At 41.0% G+C, this 17141-nt stretch overlaps 1 protein-coding gene across 18 annotated transcripts in view; it reads left to right on the forward strand.

Moving 5' to 3' along the window:
* Positions 1–17141, forward strand: part of Ttll5 (tubulin tyrosine ligase like 5) — a 217845-nt gene that overhangs the window by 92991 nt on the left and 107713 nt on the right. For 13 of the 18 annotated variants that reach the window (XM_039113313.2, XM_039113315.2, XM_039113314.2 and 10 more), the window contains 6 exons: positions 1269–1415; positions 2420–2523; positions 5356–5483; positions 8168–8251; positions 8742–9134; positions 15391–15575. In XM_039113313.2, the coding sequence (XP_038969241.1) occupies positions 1269–1415; positions 2420–2523; positions 5356–5483; positions 8168–8251; positions 8742–9134; positions 15391–15575 (1041 nt within the window). The remainder of the gene's footprint in view (positions 1–1268; positions 1416–2419; positions 2524–5355; positions 5484–8167; positions 8252–8741; positions 9135–15390; positions 15576–17141) is intronic. The other 5 variants (XM_063261755.1, XM_039113317.2, XM_063261756.1 and 2 more) reach the window with 3 other exon arrangements.

Here is a 17141-nt window from a genome sequence, read left to right on the forward strand (position 1 = left end):
AAACCAAGTAAACATTGTATGAATTTTTGAAAATATACCTGGAGCTTCCCTGGCCGGACTTGAGGGCCACAGGTACAGACAGCTTCCCCTTTGCTCTGGGCTCGGCTCAGAGTCTGTACCTGATGGCTCAGAGGCACCTCACCTAGAGCCTCAAGACTCGCCCTCCTGCCCTCCTGAAAGAAAGTTCTGTTAGTTTATGGGATGGTGCCTCTTCAGGTCTCTGGTTCCATGCAATCTCTCTGAGTTCGTGATGTTATAAATGACCAGATTGAGATTTCAATTCCAAATTGGATTCTTTGTCTCCTCTTAAGTGAGGTGTAGTGCCCATTCTCTTACTGATGTCATCCCTGCAGTCATTATCCCTACCCCACTCCCACCCCTGCTTTTGCTTTCCACAACCCAGCTCTCATAGTTCCTTTATCCTTTGGAAGGAAGAAAGATGTCACCTTGTGGCTACCAAAGCAGTTTTATTTTCCTTCGTTACAACACGTTTATAAGTAGTAGTTGCATTGCTTGGGTCGCTCCACATGCTTTCCTTATGGTCTTTACATGAAGTGTCTCAATGTGACCTTAGTGTCTAGATTCAGAGCCTTGTCTTGTGATCCTGTCTCGCTCCAGCTTCTTTGGTAGTCTGCCATTTAACCCTTTTCTCTCTGGCCTCAGTGGTATTATTTTCTGTTAGGTTTTTCTCTATACTGATTTGTTTTGTTTGTCTCTCTAACTGATTTGTTTGTTTTGTTATAGCCCAGACTGGCCTCTAATTTGCCATCCTCTTACCTCATCCTCCCAAGCACCAGATTAGGAACATGTGGCATAGTACCTGATTCGGGTTTCTTCTGCCTTCTCACCTTTGATGAGTTCATCTGCCTCTGTGATTTTAGTTTACGCTGACTTTGAATACTATACTTCCTAACTGGCTCTGTTTGGGCACCTTATTAGAAGTAATAGTTTCACTCTGAATTGTGATAGTTCAGTGTGTGTGTGGGGGCGGGTTTTAACTGCTGCCATACTTTTTAGTTCTTTGCATTCACATTTGATTTTTATTTTTTTGATTGCCAACATACTGAGAAAGAGAATGAGACCCTTTTGTTTTGCCTTTCTGTAGCATCTTATACCTCACATGTTCGTAGAACTGTGGGTTATGCCTCTCCTCGAGTCTCCTGAATCCAGTCTTTGTTGTCTTCTCACACATGTTCAGTCCCATCATGGCTTGTCTTCTGGTGGTTGACACAATCCCTACTTTTGTCCTTTCTCCTTAATTTACACAGGAACTAGTGGTTCGTTTTCTCAAGCGAGCATCAAGTAACCTACAACACTCACTGAGGATGGTATTACCTAGTCGGCGGTTGGCACTTCTGGAGCGCAGAAGAATCCTTGCCCACCAGCTAGGTGATTTTATCGTTGTGTATAACAAGGTGAGTCGATAACCTTATGTGCTGGTTCATCAGACACTGTTGGGAACAGGCCAGTCTGCTTTGTTGTGGTCTCTTGACAGCACCATCCTCTTTGTGGCCCTCGGGGGCAGTCCAGCTGGACTGAAAAACCACTTATCATGAGGGCCAATGCCATACTCAACTCTTAGGAAACTACACATTTCTTTTGTGCTCCTGTATACCTAAGAAAGGTCTTTCTGTGTGAAAACTGTATTTTAGTATTATGTCTACAGACAATGGTGAGTTGACCATTTGAGAGTGAACTTATACTGTAAATTTAAAATGACATCTTGTTTTTCTGTTTGGAAGTGTTAGATTTTCTTCTCTGAGACCTTTGAAATGGATATGATTTCAAACTTAGGTGATACACTATTAAATTAGAATTTTTCCAAAGTGCCTTATATCTAAGGTTCTAGCATCCATTTTTAAAAATGTTTTCAGGAGGAAAAGTATGGCTACTATGTAAAAGGAACAGCTGAGTCCTGAAAGTTGACATAGCTTTTCTGAAATTACATAGAAAGGCTAAGCTAGTGGCTACCCTGTCAGCACACTAAACTGCAGCCACGGTTTACTTTGTTATCTGTTGAGAATTCTCTGTCAGAACTCAGTAAGTTTGGAAGCCAACTCAAGAAACTCTTCCAAGACCAGTCCTCTATGAATTGCGACAAAATGTGGTGTGCCTGTTGTCCAGCGCACTGTGAAACTAGAATTATCCGAGATAAAAGTCTCTCTCTATGAGCTATGTTAGTAGAAAGTGAAAACACGATTAAAAATTACATTCTGTCACTGTTACTTGGGAATTTCAAAACATTGCATGAAGTGGTGACCAAAAGTAGCATGTCAAATGTATAGGTGGTGAAAGTCTGGGAAGAATTAAAGTCTTTACTGTAAGGCGCCATTAACCCAAGAAAAAGAAGGCAGACAAAGTACATTTATCTGGAGTCAGTTTGATTTTGTTGTTCTTCTCTGGGGTTGGACATGGGTAGGAAACAGAACAAATGGCTGAAAAGAAATCAAAGAAGAAACTAGAAGAAGAGGAAGAAGATGGGGTGAACGCAGAAAGCTTTCAGGAGTTTATCCGACAAGCAAGGTACAGATCACTTTTGATGAGTAACCATGTCCTTCCCTCTCCTGAGCTGCCACTGAATCCCCAACAGCCCCTTGTTTCTCATACACAGATGTGAATAAGCTTGGTCCTCAAAGGAGGGATGGTCTTATAGGCTTGGCCTCTCCGTATCTCAGCCAGTTGTGTTGCTGTTGTCATGGCTTCAGTTATGAAAACACTGCTGCGTGGTGTCTGGGCTGCAGCTCTAGACAGCCATCAAAGTACACAACCCCGAGTGTACCAAGAGCCTCTGAGAAACAGGAAGCTAGAGACTTGTAGTGTTTACCGAGTCCAGATTTCTTCCTGACCTACTGGCACTGTGGAGGTAACCAAATTCTACCCACACCGAGCAGAGCGAGGAATTGGCAGTTTCTCAGCACTGTGGGGGTCACACCCAACTTCTATAAAACAGAACAAATTTTTCATGCTTAGGGTTGACCTTGAGAAATTGGAAATCTCTATGTTCAACTCTGTTTTGATGTAAGTCAGCCACACAATTTTGCTCACTGACATTGTATTTCCAAAGGAAGAGATAACAAAAACACTTAATTCTAACTTTTATAAAGACTCAGAATGAAGGTGCTTTTATAGAGAGTTGTAAGGTTAGAGAGTTGATTCAGAGGTTAAAAGCACTGTCTAATTTTACAAAAGACCTGGGTTCCATTCTCTGCACCTATATGATGGCTCACAACCATCTCTAACTCTACTCCCAAGGGATGTGACGCTCTCTTCTGTCCTCTGAGGTAAATAGGTATGCATGTGGTGTACAAAGAGTCAGACAAAGCAGCCATACACATAAAATAATAAAATGTAAAAATCTTACTGTTTTTCAGATTAGAGAGTTGTGCAGAAACCACTAAACTAAAGGGAAAAGACAGCTCTAGGCCCCTTTAATTAGGCTGCAGTTGTCCAAATCACAGTGGATGGTATACCCCTAGGAAAACGGCATTCCGTTATTTGTGAAGTTAAGTTAGGTAGGGTCTACATTTTGTAGGGTCTATATTTGACTATGCTATTTTGTGGATATTCTGGTTACGAGTAATATGTTTGAGAAAGCAGGTATAGGAAAGAATCAAGAAACAGCTCCCCACATCAGCCTTATTAGAAACAGCAAAAGCAAAAAAGGAAAGATGGCATAGTAGGTAAAGGCATTGTCCTCAAGCCAGAGACCTGAGTTCCATTCCCAGGACCTGTGTGTCGGAAGGAAAAATGCAACTCCTGCAGGTTGTTCTCCACACTTGCACTATGGTATAGATGTACTCACACAGATTAAAGAAATAGAAAGAAACTAAAAGCAGAGAAGCCAAAAAAGTGGATGATACCAAGAAAATATTATCTTTTTAAATTAATAACTAAAATAGAAAAATGGAAACAAACCCCAAACTCTAAAAAAATAAAAACAAAAAATAAATATAAGAAATTTAACTGGATGATAAATATAAACCATATATACTTTAAACTACTAAAGTGTTGGAGATGAAAATACATTGGGTTGTATTTATTGATTGTAACTTAATGAACAATTGCTGGGAACCACTGGAGTAGGGTTTTTAGTAAGCGAGGGCGAGTACATGGATTTCTTCAATGGGCTGACAGACTCAAATGCTTGCAGGAAGGAGGCAAGAAGACCTAAATGAGGAAGTGGGCAGAGGATAAGACAGGTACAACGTGGCTTGTAGTTGGGCCAGTACCCCTTGCCTTCCAGTATCCTGAGAAGTGCCAAAGAAAACACTGCTGGGGAAGCAGGGCCCACTGCGACCACTGGGTACTTGCTAGTTTCTAACACTGCTTACCTTGCGCTGCTTTGCTCCATGGGGACCTGAGGTTTGTAGAGATCCATAGAGGTGGTTCCTGGGTTCTCGTAAGTGTGCTCTGAAGATGGCTGGTGGGTTGCTTCACCTCCTTGAAGGCTCCCTGTGTGGAACAATAGCAAGTTTCAGGCATAGGAAAATGGCCATGAAAAAGTGGCTGTACATGTTGAAAATCCCACATTAGAACTTCCGAGCCCTTCGGCTAAGATCAAGAGATCTGCATGTTATGTTTACTGGAGGCCCCTAGACCTCCTCTGTTTTCTCATTCTTTAAACTTTGTGGCTCTCCATAACATAAGTAATTTCCTTAATTCAAATGCCCATCTAGTTCTGTCTCATGCATTGTTCAGATGATTAAGGATCTTTTCTGTGGTCACACTATGTCTCCTTATTTCTGACACAGCACATTAAAATGACTTGTAGCCCTTCTAGTAAAGATACTTCAGCTGTCTAGAAATGGCATAGACGAGTTACAAACTACAGCCAGATGATAATTGCACTCCGAGGCATGAGTGATCGTTTTCTTATTGGGTTTTTTAAAGGTGTACTTCCCTCCACTCCCTGCTGTGTAAGCTGGGGAGGGAGTATCGTATAAAAAATAGGCTGCTGTTAAGCTTTGACCCAATCTGTGATTTCAATTCCAGAGTGTTGTGATCAAGCAAAACGTTCTGAAGGTGACTACTGGGTACTTGAAATGTGCATAGTACAACTCTGGACGAGAATATTCTAATTTTATTTAATTTTAACTAACTCTACATAGCTCCATGTAACGAGGCCTTGCTGGGTCAGAGCACAGATGTAGAAAATCTCTGTGTGGGTTGATAAAGCCTTACCGTGGTCTGCATTTTCCCAGGTGCTTTCAGTTATGTTTTATTTAAAACTGTTCACGAGGAGCTCTCGGCTTTTACCTCTCGCTTCCCTTCCCCTGCTTACTGTTTCCATAATAAAATGTCAGAAGACCTTCCGGAGCAGCTTCTGTGCTGACCATACTCTTTTCTTCATTTCAGTGAGGCTGAACTGGAGGAGGTGTTGACTTTTTATACCCAAAAAAACAAGTCTGCCAGTGTCTTCCTGGGAACTCATTCTAAAAGTTCTAAGAACAGCAGTAGTTACTCTGATAGTGGGGCAAAAGGCGGTAAGTATGCCAGCTACTGAGTGAAAAATGTAACCAAACAGAAAATGGAGCTGTGCAGAGAAGAATCAGGATAAATTGGCTGCACACCAGTCTCCAGCAAGACTGAACTCTGCAGTGGGGCTGAGGCTAGCAGGCGGGCACGGGGGACTCGATTTTGTCTTCAAAGCAAAACAAGAGCATCTTTTAGAGCTACATTTTCATCTTTCAGGCAACAGCAGGGTTTGGGTTTCTTTTTGATTTTGAAAACCTGATCTCTAGTGAGCATCCATCTTCCCGTGTGCTTCCAAACAGCGGGTACAGCAGGTTCCATCTTCAAACTTCACCACAGCTGAGAAAATGAGCTCTGGGGGCTGAGTGCTTCCTTCGGCTTCCTCCTCAGCACACAGGGTCCAGTCTTCAGGGTCACTTGCTCAGCTCAGAGCTTTGCTCTTAGTTTCCATTCTTAGGCCCTTCCACATCCATGCCTCTCGGCACCATGGGCATCTTGGATAGAATGTTGTGGTGGTGGTAGTGGTTGTGCAGGGCTGTTCCTAATGGAGTGACTGATATTCTTAGTCCCAAGCCCTAGGTTCTGTGGGTTTCCTCCAGGCATTGTGACATTTTTTTGTCACATTCTGAAAGTTCTCACTGCTGAGGAACACCATTGGAATCCAGTGTGGACTACACTGCCTAGTTCCTATTGTTCTAAAACAACAACAACATAGCAATCAGAGAAACAACACAGCTAGAGCAGCAAGTTCTGTGCTTTCAGTGTAAGGCTCCTTTCAAACCTCGATGCAAGTATAGCAACGTAGGTATTTTGTCAATCTTTTAATATTTTATTTTATGCATGTGTTTTGCTACATGTATGTCTGTGAACCATGTGTGCCTTGTGCCCGTGGAGACCAGGAGAGGGCATCGAATTCCCTGGGTTATGAGCTGCCATGTGGGTGCTGAGAACTGAACCTAGCTCTTCTGCAAGAACAGCCAGTGCACTTAACCACAAAACCATCTCTCCAGCTCCTTGTCAGTATTTTAAGTACTAGATTCAATCTCGGTGCTCTTAGGGCTATCCCAGTCTAATGTGGAAATATTCAGGAAAATTGGTCATTTCAAATATAAAATGAATTTCCCAGAGAAATCTTGTTAATTTCATTTTGTGTTTACAGGGCTGGGGATTAATCCCAGAGCCTCACAGATCTCTACCACTGAGCTAAACATCTCAGCCCAGTGTTGTAAAATTCATTTAGGCTATTCTGTGAAGTCTTACTAGGAACTGTTACTGAATTGTATTTTTCATAGTCCTCTTAAGCCCAGCTTCCTCTTGGAGCTTGTTTCTAGCTTCATATTCCTCTGTCTATTCTTCTTTCTCTGATTTTTCATATTTGCTGTTAGCCCCTTTGATAGCCGCTTTGTGCTGACACTTCAATCACTAAAGCTATCCAAGCCCTGTGTCTGTAAGGTGTGTTGTCTGATGAATGGAGTTTATCGTGGGAAGGAGGCTAAGGAACGTTTACAGTAAGGTTAAGGGTAGGAAGGCCTGCTCACCTGGAGAGTTGGGACTCTCATGGGCGTTCCTGTGCAGCTGATCCCTTGACAGGAATGGAGAAGACCCAGTCGCTGTGCAGCAGCTCCTGTTAATATAGATTCTCACTGCAGAGTCTCAGATCTGGTTGGTTTGATTTTGGTTTTTTGTGGTTTTGTTTTTGTTTGTTTTTGTCATGGTTTGGTTTGATTTGGTTGGGGCTTTTTTGTTTGCTTGCTTTTTTTTTTTTTTTTTTTTGAGACAGGGTTTGTCTGTGTAGCCCTGGCTGTCCTGGAACTCACTCTGTAGAAAAGGCTGACCTGAACTCACAGAAATCCACTTGCTTTTGCCTCCCGAGTGCTGGGATTAAGAGCGTGCACCACCAGCATCTGCCCTTTAGATCTGTTTTTTAATGGTGATTTTTATGTTAGAAGACCAGTTCTTCCTTTTTCTACTGTATAAACCTAGAGAGGGGTATGAAGGTTTTAAACAAGAAAAAAAGGCATTTGATGGTGCAGGTCTGAGCTCTTTTCCTAACTGAACAGCAAGGGGCAGCATTAGCCCTACAGTGGCCATGGAGAGTACAGGATCCACACTCTTATTCATCTCTCTGAGAGGCTTTCTGAAGTTTTTAGATAAATCTTGCCCTTGCCTCAGAACTTGGGACATTTCTCTAAGTATATGAATAACTTTGGACTGTTCTGTTTCAGAATTTTATAGTAGAGAAAAACAGCTACAGTAGGAACTTTTTATTATTAAATATGATCATCCTGCCTCAGGTAAACTGGGTAGAGTCAGGTGGTACACCAACAATCACTGAGGCTGTGTTTGCATCTCACAGTGCCACTCTTGTGCATGCATGTTGACTTGGCTCCAGCAGGTCCTGCCAGCCACTGTGATCTCTTATCTCCCATCCCCTGGAGTTCTGGCGGAAGCACCCCAATTCTCTCATTTCATTTTCCACACTTTCCATGCATGTCCTAGCTGGGTCACAGTCAGTAGATGGAGCTGGTGCTGGGAATCATTGGGAATCACTCTGTTGACTGAGCACTCCAGATGTTACCGTCCTTAAAAGGCCATAGTGGGATGTGCAGTGTTTTCCAGCACTGATTAACACTTATGTTTCATGCTAATGACTTTGATTAGTAAAAGTGCCTAAGGCAATATTTTTTTATTTCAGATCACCCTGAGACAATACAAGAAGTGAAAATAAAGCAACCCAAACAGCAACAGGCAACAGAAATCCACTCCGATAAATTATCTCGTGAGTACTTAGACACACATTGCTCTCTGATACACTCTAAACGAAAAGCAGGCGTCAGGTGTGCAGTATTATAAATGCATAGGATATTGTCACCAAGGAAGTGTCCTGACTGTATTTAACTAATTTTCCTTCAAAAGCATTTCCCATTTTCTTCAGAAGTTCTGAGCACTTGCTTTTTCCCCAGGGGGTGGAGTTAGCTGCTCCTTGTAGAGACTCTGCCCGCTCGCCCTGCATTTGTAGAGTCTGCCTGCTCTGCTTTCTGGGGAAGTCTCAACTCGGGGTTTAGGAAAGGATAAAAATAAAGTAAAAATGTTGTTACCAGGCTGTCTCTGGTAAGCAAAAGTTCAAGATAGATACTCATTAAGTCTGCATGATTTCTGTCTTGTGTTAACATTATTTTGATGTTCTAAAATGTTTATGTGTCATAGAGACTGTTTATTTTCCCCAAAATGACCTGTTCTTTTGTTTTGTTTTGTTTTTGCTTTAATAGGATTTACCACTTCAGCAGGAAAAGAGGCTAAACTAGTGTATACCAATTGTTCTTCTTTCTCTGGCCCTGCTGCTGTTCTCCTGCAGAGACTCCCCAGCACCCATTTGTCATCTATTATCACAACCTCTACCCTCTCCTCAGGCCCTGGCCACCATTCCTCTTTATCTCAGATTTCTCCAGCTATCCCCAGCATGCCTCACCAGTCAGCACTTTTACTGAACCCTGTCCCCGACAGTGCCTCTCCCCCAGTACACCCTGGGACCCCGAACGTAAGCCCCGCTGGGCTGCCACGCTGCCGGTCAGGCAGCTACACCATTGGCCCCTTTTCCTCTTTCCAAAGTGCTGCCCACATCTATAGCCAGAAACTGTCTCGTCCCTCTTCAGCAAAGGCAGGTGAGTGAGAAGAACAAGACTGCCAGCCATGTCAGCTCCTCCCCAGCCCCATGGAAACAGAGCACTTCTTTTTCTTCGCCTTCTCTTTTACTGCTTCTGCTGTGACTAAAGAAGGAAGGGCCTTGCATTTTGCCACTAGCATTCTGTCCCTGATACAGAATGAAACAGGGCTGCTTTTAGGGACTACAAGAGAGACGAAAAGAGTCCTATATATAGAGTCCTCCTGCAAACCACCACTGGCCTAGGAAGTCACTCTGCATTCTTTCTGATTTAAGTAGTTATTCCTGACATCAGACAACTTTAAAATGACCTGACCAACGAATTAGTAAGATAGGACATTTAATTTTAAATGAAGTAGACCCATATTGTCAGTCAAGTTTTCTTCCTGTTTATTTTAAGATGTTGAGAATTGAACCCAGGACCTTACATGTGTTAAGCAAATACCCTACAGTGAGCTGTAGCCCATTTTTTCATGATAGCTTTATTTAGATAATAACCCCTACTTGGAAATTTGGTTATTTCATGTAGATTCAGTGTCTTTTAGTGATGTTCACAGATAAGTATAATCAACACCAACTGGCTAACTTCAGAACACTTTCTTTTTCCCTTAAATCCCAGATCTATTAGCAGTCATCTGCTGCTTCTTCCTCCTAGCCTCTGGCCACCATGGGTATCTTTCCTTTTCTGCAGATTTGTCTATTCTGGACATCTCACACAGCTAGAATTACTCAATAAATGATCCTTTTTTTTTTTTAAAGATTTATTTCATATATATAAGTACACCATCGCTGTCTTCAGTCACACCAGAAGAGGGCATCAGATCCCATTACAGATGGTTGTGAGCCACCATGTGGTTGCTGGGAATTGAACTCAGGACCTCTGGAAGAGCAGTCAGTGCTCTTAACCGCTGAGCCATCTCTCCAGTCCAATAAATGGTCCTTTTAATTGGCTTCTTTCACATAGTGTCATGCTTTTCAGGTTCATGTGTGTTATAGCGTGTGTCACGTGTAATGATTTCTAAATGGCTGGGTGGTGTTCTGTTGTATAGCTGTACAGCATTTGTTTTTCTGTTTGTCAGATGGTAGACATTTGTTTCTTCCCCCTTTAGCCCATTATGAATAGTGGTGCTGTAAGCAGTGTTGCAGCATTTACTGGTAGACATAAATTTTTATTTCATAGGGTATATAGATGAGTAGAATTGCTAGATCACATGGTAAGTTTTGTGAGTCCTCATTTTGATCAAGCATGTTCTTGCTAACATTTAACTCATCATTAAAGGTTTAAGTAAGAATCTGTTTATTTAATAAAAGGGTTATGATTGGCATTTCTTTAACAGCTAGTGATGTGTTGATTTTTTGCATGCCTTTGAATATTTGTATATCTTTATATGGGAAATATCTATTTGATTTTTTGCTAGTCTTTAAGTTGAGGAAAATTTTTATCATTGAGTTGTGTTCTTGATGTATTCTCCATTCAAGTCCTTGATCAGGTAATTGCCTTAGAAACGGTTTTTCTCTATTGTTCCTTTCAATTTCTTCAGGCATAGAAGTTTTAAGTTTTGATGAAGTCTAATTTTCCTATTTTTTTTCTTTTGTTGCTTGTAATTTTTGTGTCATATCTGAAAGTATATTATCTAACCCAAATTCATAAACCCTTATATTTTTCTCCTGAGAATTTCATGTTAGGTTTTCACATTTTGGACTTTTGTTCATTCTTAATTACTTATCGTGTGAGGTAACGTAGGTGTTTAGCTTCATTGTTCTGCATATGCATATTTAATTTTTCCAGGAGCAGTTATTTTAAAATGTTATTTCCCTAATGTATTACCTTAGCGTGTTTGTCAGAAATCAGAAATGTGAAAGGTTTATCTCTGGAGTCTCGGTTCTTTTCCTATTGATTTTTCTATGTCTTACACAAGTGTCACAGTGTTTTGCTGTAGCATTACAGTGAGTCTCTAAATCACCAAATGTTTTTAAAAAATTGGTTAGGCCTTTCTGCGGTTCTTACATTTCCATGAGAACTGCGCAGTTCTGCATTTAAAAAAATTGCTCCACAGAACATTAATCGATATGATGATGAACCATTTTGGGTAGTATTTTAACATTGGTTGACATTTTAAACAATTTAGTAATGCCCATGTTCAAAATGAGTTTAGAAACCACATTTTATAAATAACTACCCTTAGGCATGGTAGTGCATGCCTTTAATCTCAGCACTCAAGAGGCAGGGGCATGTGCATTCGGAGTTCAGGGTCTGTTTGTTCTGTACAGTAAGTGTAGGCCAGGCAGGGCCGTATAGTAGTTTGGTCTTTAGAAGGCCAAGGGTTGACGTGAAGATGACTCAGTGGGTAAAGGCACTTGCCACCAAGCTGACAGTCTGAGTTCATCTCTGGGATGCACCTAATGGGAAGAAAGACCCAGTTGCAAGTTGTCCTCTGACTTCCACACACTTCTTGTGTTCCCTATTTACATATGCATAATTGTAATTTTTTAAAAATCTGAGAGATGTTTGAACAGGATGGTAGTTCGTCTCTTGATCTTATTTAGGAGCATGCACCCAATAAACAGCTAGTCAAGAGCACATGATATAGAAATCAGTTATGTCCTATATTGTAAGCAAGGGAAAAAAATTGTAAGACTTGAAACCATGTAGTGTCATTCTTTGCCCACACTACAGCTAAGCTAAAAGCCAGTAACCAAGGAATCTATAATAAATTTTGATATTTCAAAATCAGAAGTGGGAAAAGAAATCTTACTGTAAAGAAAGTTGCTGTTCTAGGACTGAGTAGTAAGATGGCTGCACATCCTGGTCTGGGGGAGAACGGAAGCAACCGTGATCGCCATCTAAGGAGAGAGATGCAAACCCACACAGGTCAGAAGCAGAGCAGTAGAGAAGCACCGAAGAAGAAAGAGAGCTGACAGGAACATTATACAAGTAATAGAGGAGCAGACAAAGATGTATAGATAAGAAAAAATAGGATTTGATCAACAACTTTATTTTCCCCAAATTGAGATGAACAAACTTCATTAAAAGTATAGCATGTAAAATTGACTCAGAATCATGAGGAGAACCAGAATCGTCCTATGAGTATAAATGATTGGTATAGTACTTAAAATCTTTGGAAGAAATCATAAGGCCCAAATAATTTGGTAGGTACTCTTTCTAGAAGTAGATAATGCCGTTATTAACAATTACTAGAGAATGCAAGACTATTCTTACCCATTTTGTGTGACTAGATTTGTCTTGAAAACAAAATGAGTGATAAAAAGGAAAATTACCAGCTTCGTTTATAAATGTAAATGCAAAAATTCTAATCAAAATAAAAGCCTGTCAAATCTAGCCACGTCTGAAAGGTAGTCTAATACTTGAATAAACTTGAATAGGCGAGTCAGTCTATTCAAGTAGTGTAGGCGTGGCATGTCAGTATCACCCGCCATATTAACAGACTGAAGAAAAGAAGACATCATTATAAATTCAGAAAAAGCATTGATAAACTCCAAACTCACTCATAATAATTCTGAATATTGAAAGGAGAAGGTCTCTGTTAACCTGAAAAGAGGGCGTCGGCCCCAGCCCCGCAGGTGAGTCAGTCTAAATGAGGACATGGCGACCCTCGTGGATGAGGCGAGGGTGCTCGCTAAGGTTGCTTCTGTTCAGCATTTCACTGGAAGTCAGAACTGGCATAAAAGATTAAAAAATAAATAAAACAGGCGATAAAATTTAATTGCAGATAATATCCTGACTATGTAGAAAGCATAAAATGATCTCTAGGTACATTTTGGGGAAACTGAAAACATAAGTAATAAAAAAGGAAACAAAATATTATCAACATAACAAAATTATATTGTATGAAAGTCTCAGCGAATAAAAAGAGTTAAATTCTGTTACATATGCTTTATCAGTTGAAAGCCGTTGAGTCCAGTTTGTGGTGCCTGTATACCCTTGGGGATGTGGGCATCCAGACAGGAATGGTCAGCCTACTGGAGGCCGTCTATACTCCAGAGTTTAAATTCTTTGGTATTAATTATACACAGCATTTTAATCCATTATCACTTTATTTATTAAGCTTTTTTAGAAAGCATGTTAGACAGTAGCATAAAGCTATAAACTACCCTGGGAAAGGTTTAGAAAAGACTTTTTATAAAATGTCAAAAGTCTTCAGAGAAAACCCAGGTCAGTGGACAAATATAATGTGTGTGTGGGCAAAGGAAGCCTCAGGTCTTAGGAGTCAAATTTGATCTCTGGGTTCAAAAATTAACCCAAAAAAACCTCAGCAGGTTTGCTGTCTAACTCAATAAGCCTGTTCTAAATGACCAGAGAAAGGAGGACTGAGGACTTTTCGAGCTCTTGAAGACTTAACTTCTGTAAAGCTAAGGGTGTGGTATTTGCAAAAGCACAGAATGACCAAAGGAACATAGGAGGAAGGTAAGAAAGAAGGCTCAGAAAGTCAACACAGTTGGTGGCATTGTTCATCACTAGGAAGGGCTCTTTCTCATAAATGATGCTGTGCAAGTGAGGTTAGGTCCCTGCCGCAGCCATACATAAAGATAAATTTCAATTGTGAGTGGTGACACCCCCCTTGGTTGTAGGAGGAGTGTCATGAGTTCAGGAGGCCACCCTGGGCAATGTAAGATCCTGTTTCAAAAACAGATTTGCAAATGTAGAACTTAATACCTAAAAAAAATATTTGCAGGCTTATTATACAGAGCAGCAGTAAAAAACAGAAGCCCAACTCTAATAACTCGAGAAAAGACGATAGAAAAGGATGAGGTTTCTAAGGATGGAGCAGCATCCAACATCAGTCTTCTTAATTATGCGACCGTTAGCTTGTTAGAAAAGTTCCAAACTGTAAAGGGTGTGTGGGTCAGCAAGAATGCACGTGTGGGAGTGTAGAGCATACCACGCTGACACTGTCATATCAGTTTGAAAATACATGTACCCCGTGACGCAGAAGTCCCACCCCTGGGCATAGGCACAAGCAAAGCCCTGCTGCTGTGTGTGCATGAGTGTGCACCGTGCTGTTTATAACTGCAGTTGGTTCAGAGGAACTGATGATGGAGCAAAGGATAACAAGACAGCAACAAAACAAAACAAAACAAAACAAAAACCAGGGAGGATGGCCCAGGGAAGATGCCTCTTGGTAATGTCATGCTAAATGATGAAAGCTAACACTGGAGAACTACTCTTGTGAGATGCTGTTTTAATGGAACCCAAAAATAAGCAAGTTATCTAGTAGATAAGTACATGTCTCTTCATAGATATATATCTCTAGATAGACATATACCCACAGGATAAAATGATTTTGTACAAAAGGAAAAGACGGAGTGAAAGGGAGATTGCCCATGGGAGGAGCATGTTGGTTGACTATGTTTTTGCTAATGTAACTCCTGGGCTTACGTGAAAGTTACAGGTCCTTATCACAATGCACTTATGACTCACACAACACTGTAAAAACGCATGTATATGCCAGATAGCACAGTAAACATGAAAAGCCTTTTAAAGGCATGCCACCACATCGCGTATACAGAATGAGTATGCTTTCATTAGCATTGTAAGAGGACAGAAGGGGCCTGGGAGCTTGTGAGTCCTGGCTCAGTCCCCTGCACCACGAAGATATATGAGTAAGTGGATAGAACTGAAATACATTATAGCGTTTCTATTTTTGTGGTTTTAAAAACAGCTTTTCAGTGAGATTTTATAATTAGAAGAAAACTTGAACCTTGATTTCATTGTGATCAAAGAGTTGAAAAAAGAAAATTTAAATCTGAGGGGACAGTCACTTGTGAATTCAAAGTCACTGCTAGCTTTCTAAGTATACTTGGTTTCTCTTTCATACCCATTTCCTTTTGGAACTTGTAAGCATTGTGAATGCTGTTACCATAGATGCCACAGATTGGCATATGTAATCGATGTAACAAACCAAAAAAGAGTAAGAATTTCAATGTTTGCGTTCTCTTTTCCTCGTGCTGTTGAAGATAGAGCCCAATGCCTTGCTGCTCAGTGAATCTCAGTACATCCTGACATTGGCTCTTCCCAACTCCCTGTGATAGGAGTCCTTGATAGACACATGATCATTTGCCTATAGGAAGACTTTCTAGGGTATGGCAAGGATTTATAGAGGGTTGATGACCATTTGAAGATCATCTTTGGCCTTTATGCTGTTAGAGTGTCCGTTGGCCTGATAATTGTTTGCTACTGTTGTATTTTATTCAAGACTTGATTCTTAAATGGGTGAGAACTCTTTCCCCTTTTTCAGCAGGGTCATGCCATCCACACAAGCATCATTCAGGAATAGCCAAAACACAGAAAGAGGGTGAAGATGTTTCGTTCAACAGAAGGTACAACCAAAGTCTGGTCACGGCTGAACTCCAGCGGCTTGCAGAGAAGCAGGCAGCCAGGCAGTATTCCCCAGCCAGCCACATCAGTCTCCTCACCCAACAGGTAGGGCAGACCAGGCTGCCACTGGAGTTGGGGTGCTGGGACGGGGCATACTGGTCCTTCCATCACTTAGCTGTTCCTGTGTGCTCATGGTCTCCAGTGAGTCTCTGTTCTGTCCATTTATATTTCTATAACTGGATTGTTTCTCCCTAACTATAAAAAAAATAAGTCTTACAGGCATTGCAAAGTTCAGTTTGTTACTGGCTCTTATGGTATATAGTATTGCATAGGTAACATCTAAATTTCAACTGTAAATATAATTTAAAGGTATTAAAACATGCGTATGCGCGCGTGCGCACATACACACACACACACACACACACACACACACACACACGTTTCCATTTAGTTCATGATCTGAGAATGTTTCGCGTCTGATTATTGATGCAGATCCTGCAGAGACAGACAGGAGGGCACTGACTCTAGGGTGCAGGCCTATGTGTGCATATGTATGGTATGTGACACTTGTATGATCTTTGGGCTCTCTTTGTTCTCTTCTGGCAGTCTCTATGCTATTAATTAGTAGAGACCTTCTTCCTCAATGCTAAATGGAATCAGAACTCTCTAATGAAGTATTGATAATAGTCCATGATACTCACTGTGTGGTTATGTCTTTCTGTTTCTGTTGTGCTAATTTTTAAAATTGGTTGTAACTCCATAATAATAATTAAATCTAGGGAGGAAATGGAGGTATGGAGGTGAAATTGCTTCAAGTACATGTTAAAGTGGACAACACACCATTCTCTGGTGGTATCCTAGTTCTCTGTTCAAAAAAACAAAATTTTTTTGAGCACAGAGAATCCTGACATGGGCGTGGCTCGACCTTGATCTGCTCTCAACAGGTGGGCAGAGATCGTTTCCAATCCCTAGTATTTGAATCCCAATAGATGAAGAGGCCTATTGTACAGCCAGAAGCAAGGAAATGTAGCAAGCTGGTGATCAGACTTGAAGGGCATGGATAGTTAAATGCTGGTGATCAGACTTGAAGGGCATGGATAGTTAAATGCTGGTGATCAGACTTGAAGGGCATGGATAGTTAAATGCTGGTGATCAGACTTGAAGGGCATGGGTAGTTAAATGCTGGTGATCAGACTTGAAGGGCATGGGTAGTTAAATACTGGTGATCAGACTTGGAGGGCATGGGTAGTTAAATGCTGGTGATCAGACTTGGAGGGCATGGGTAGTTAAATGTTGGTGATCAGACTTGGAGGGCATGGATAGTTAAATGCTGGTAATCAGACTTGGAGGGCATGGGTAGTTAAATGCTGGCTGCAGACTGATGGGACTAGGCATGACCACAGTAAATGGAGAAGAAATTTGAAAGTGTCAGCTGTCCATGAGAAAAGTGAAGATGGCTGGGCTCTAGCCAATGTTTTGACTTCCAGTTAACTAAACATGTAGAAGCATCAAGGTATTAAGTTATTTTCTTTGTGATTACTATAAAAAACACTCAATATTAGTGTTCACATATTCTCAGTTCCTATCATTTACTATGTTACAGAGCCCAGAAAATTCTAAGATCCTGGTCCTGTAATATCCAGGTTCTATACCCTGCCTGGGAAGTCTTTC

This window comes from Rattus norvegicus, chromosome 6 (genome assembly GCF_036323735.1).
Source record: "Rattus norvegicus strain BN/NHsdMcwi chromosome 6, GRCr8, whole genome shotgun sequence".
Taxonomy (NCBI): Eukaryota; Metazoa; Chordata; class Mammalia; order Rodentia; family Muridae; genus Rattus; species Rattus norvegicus.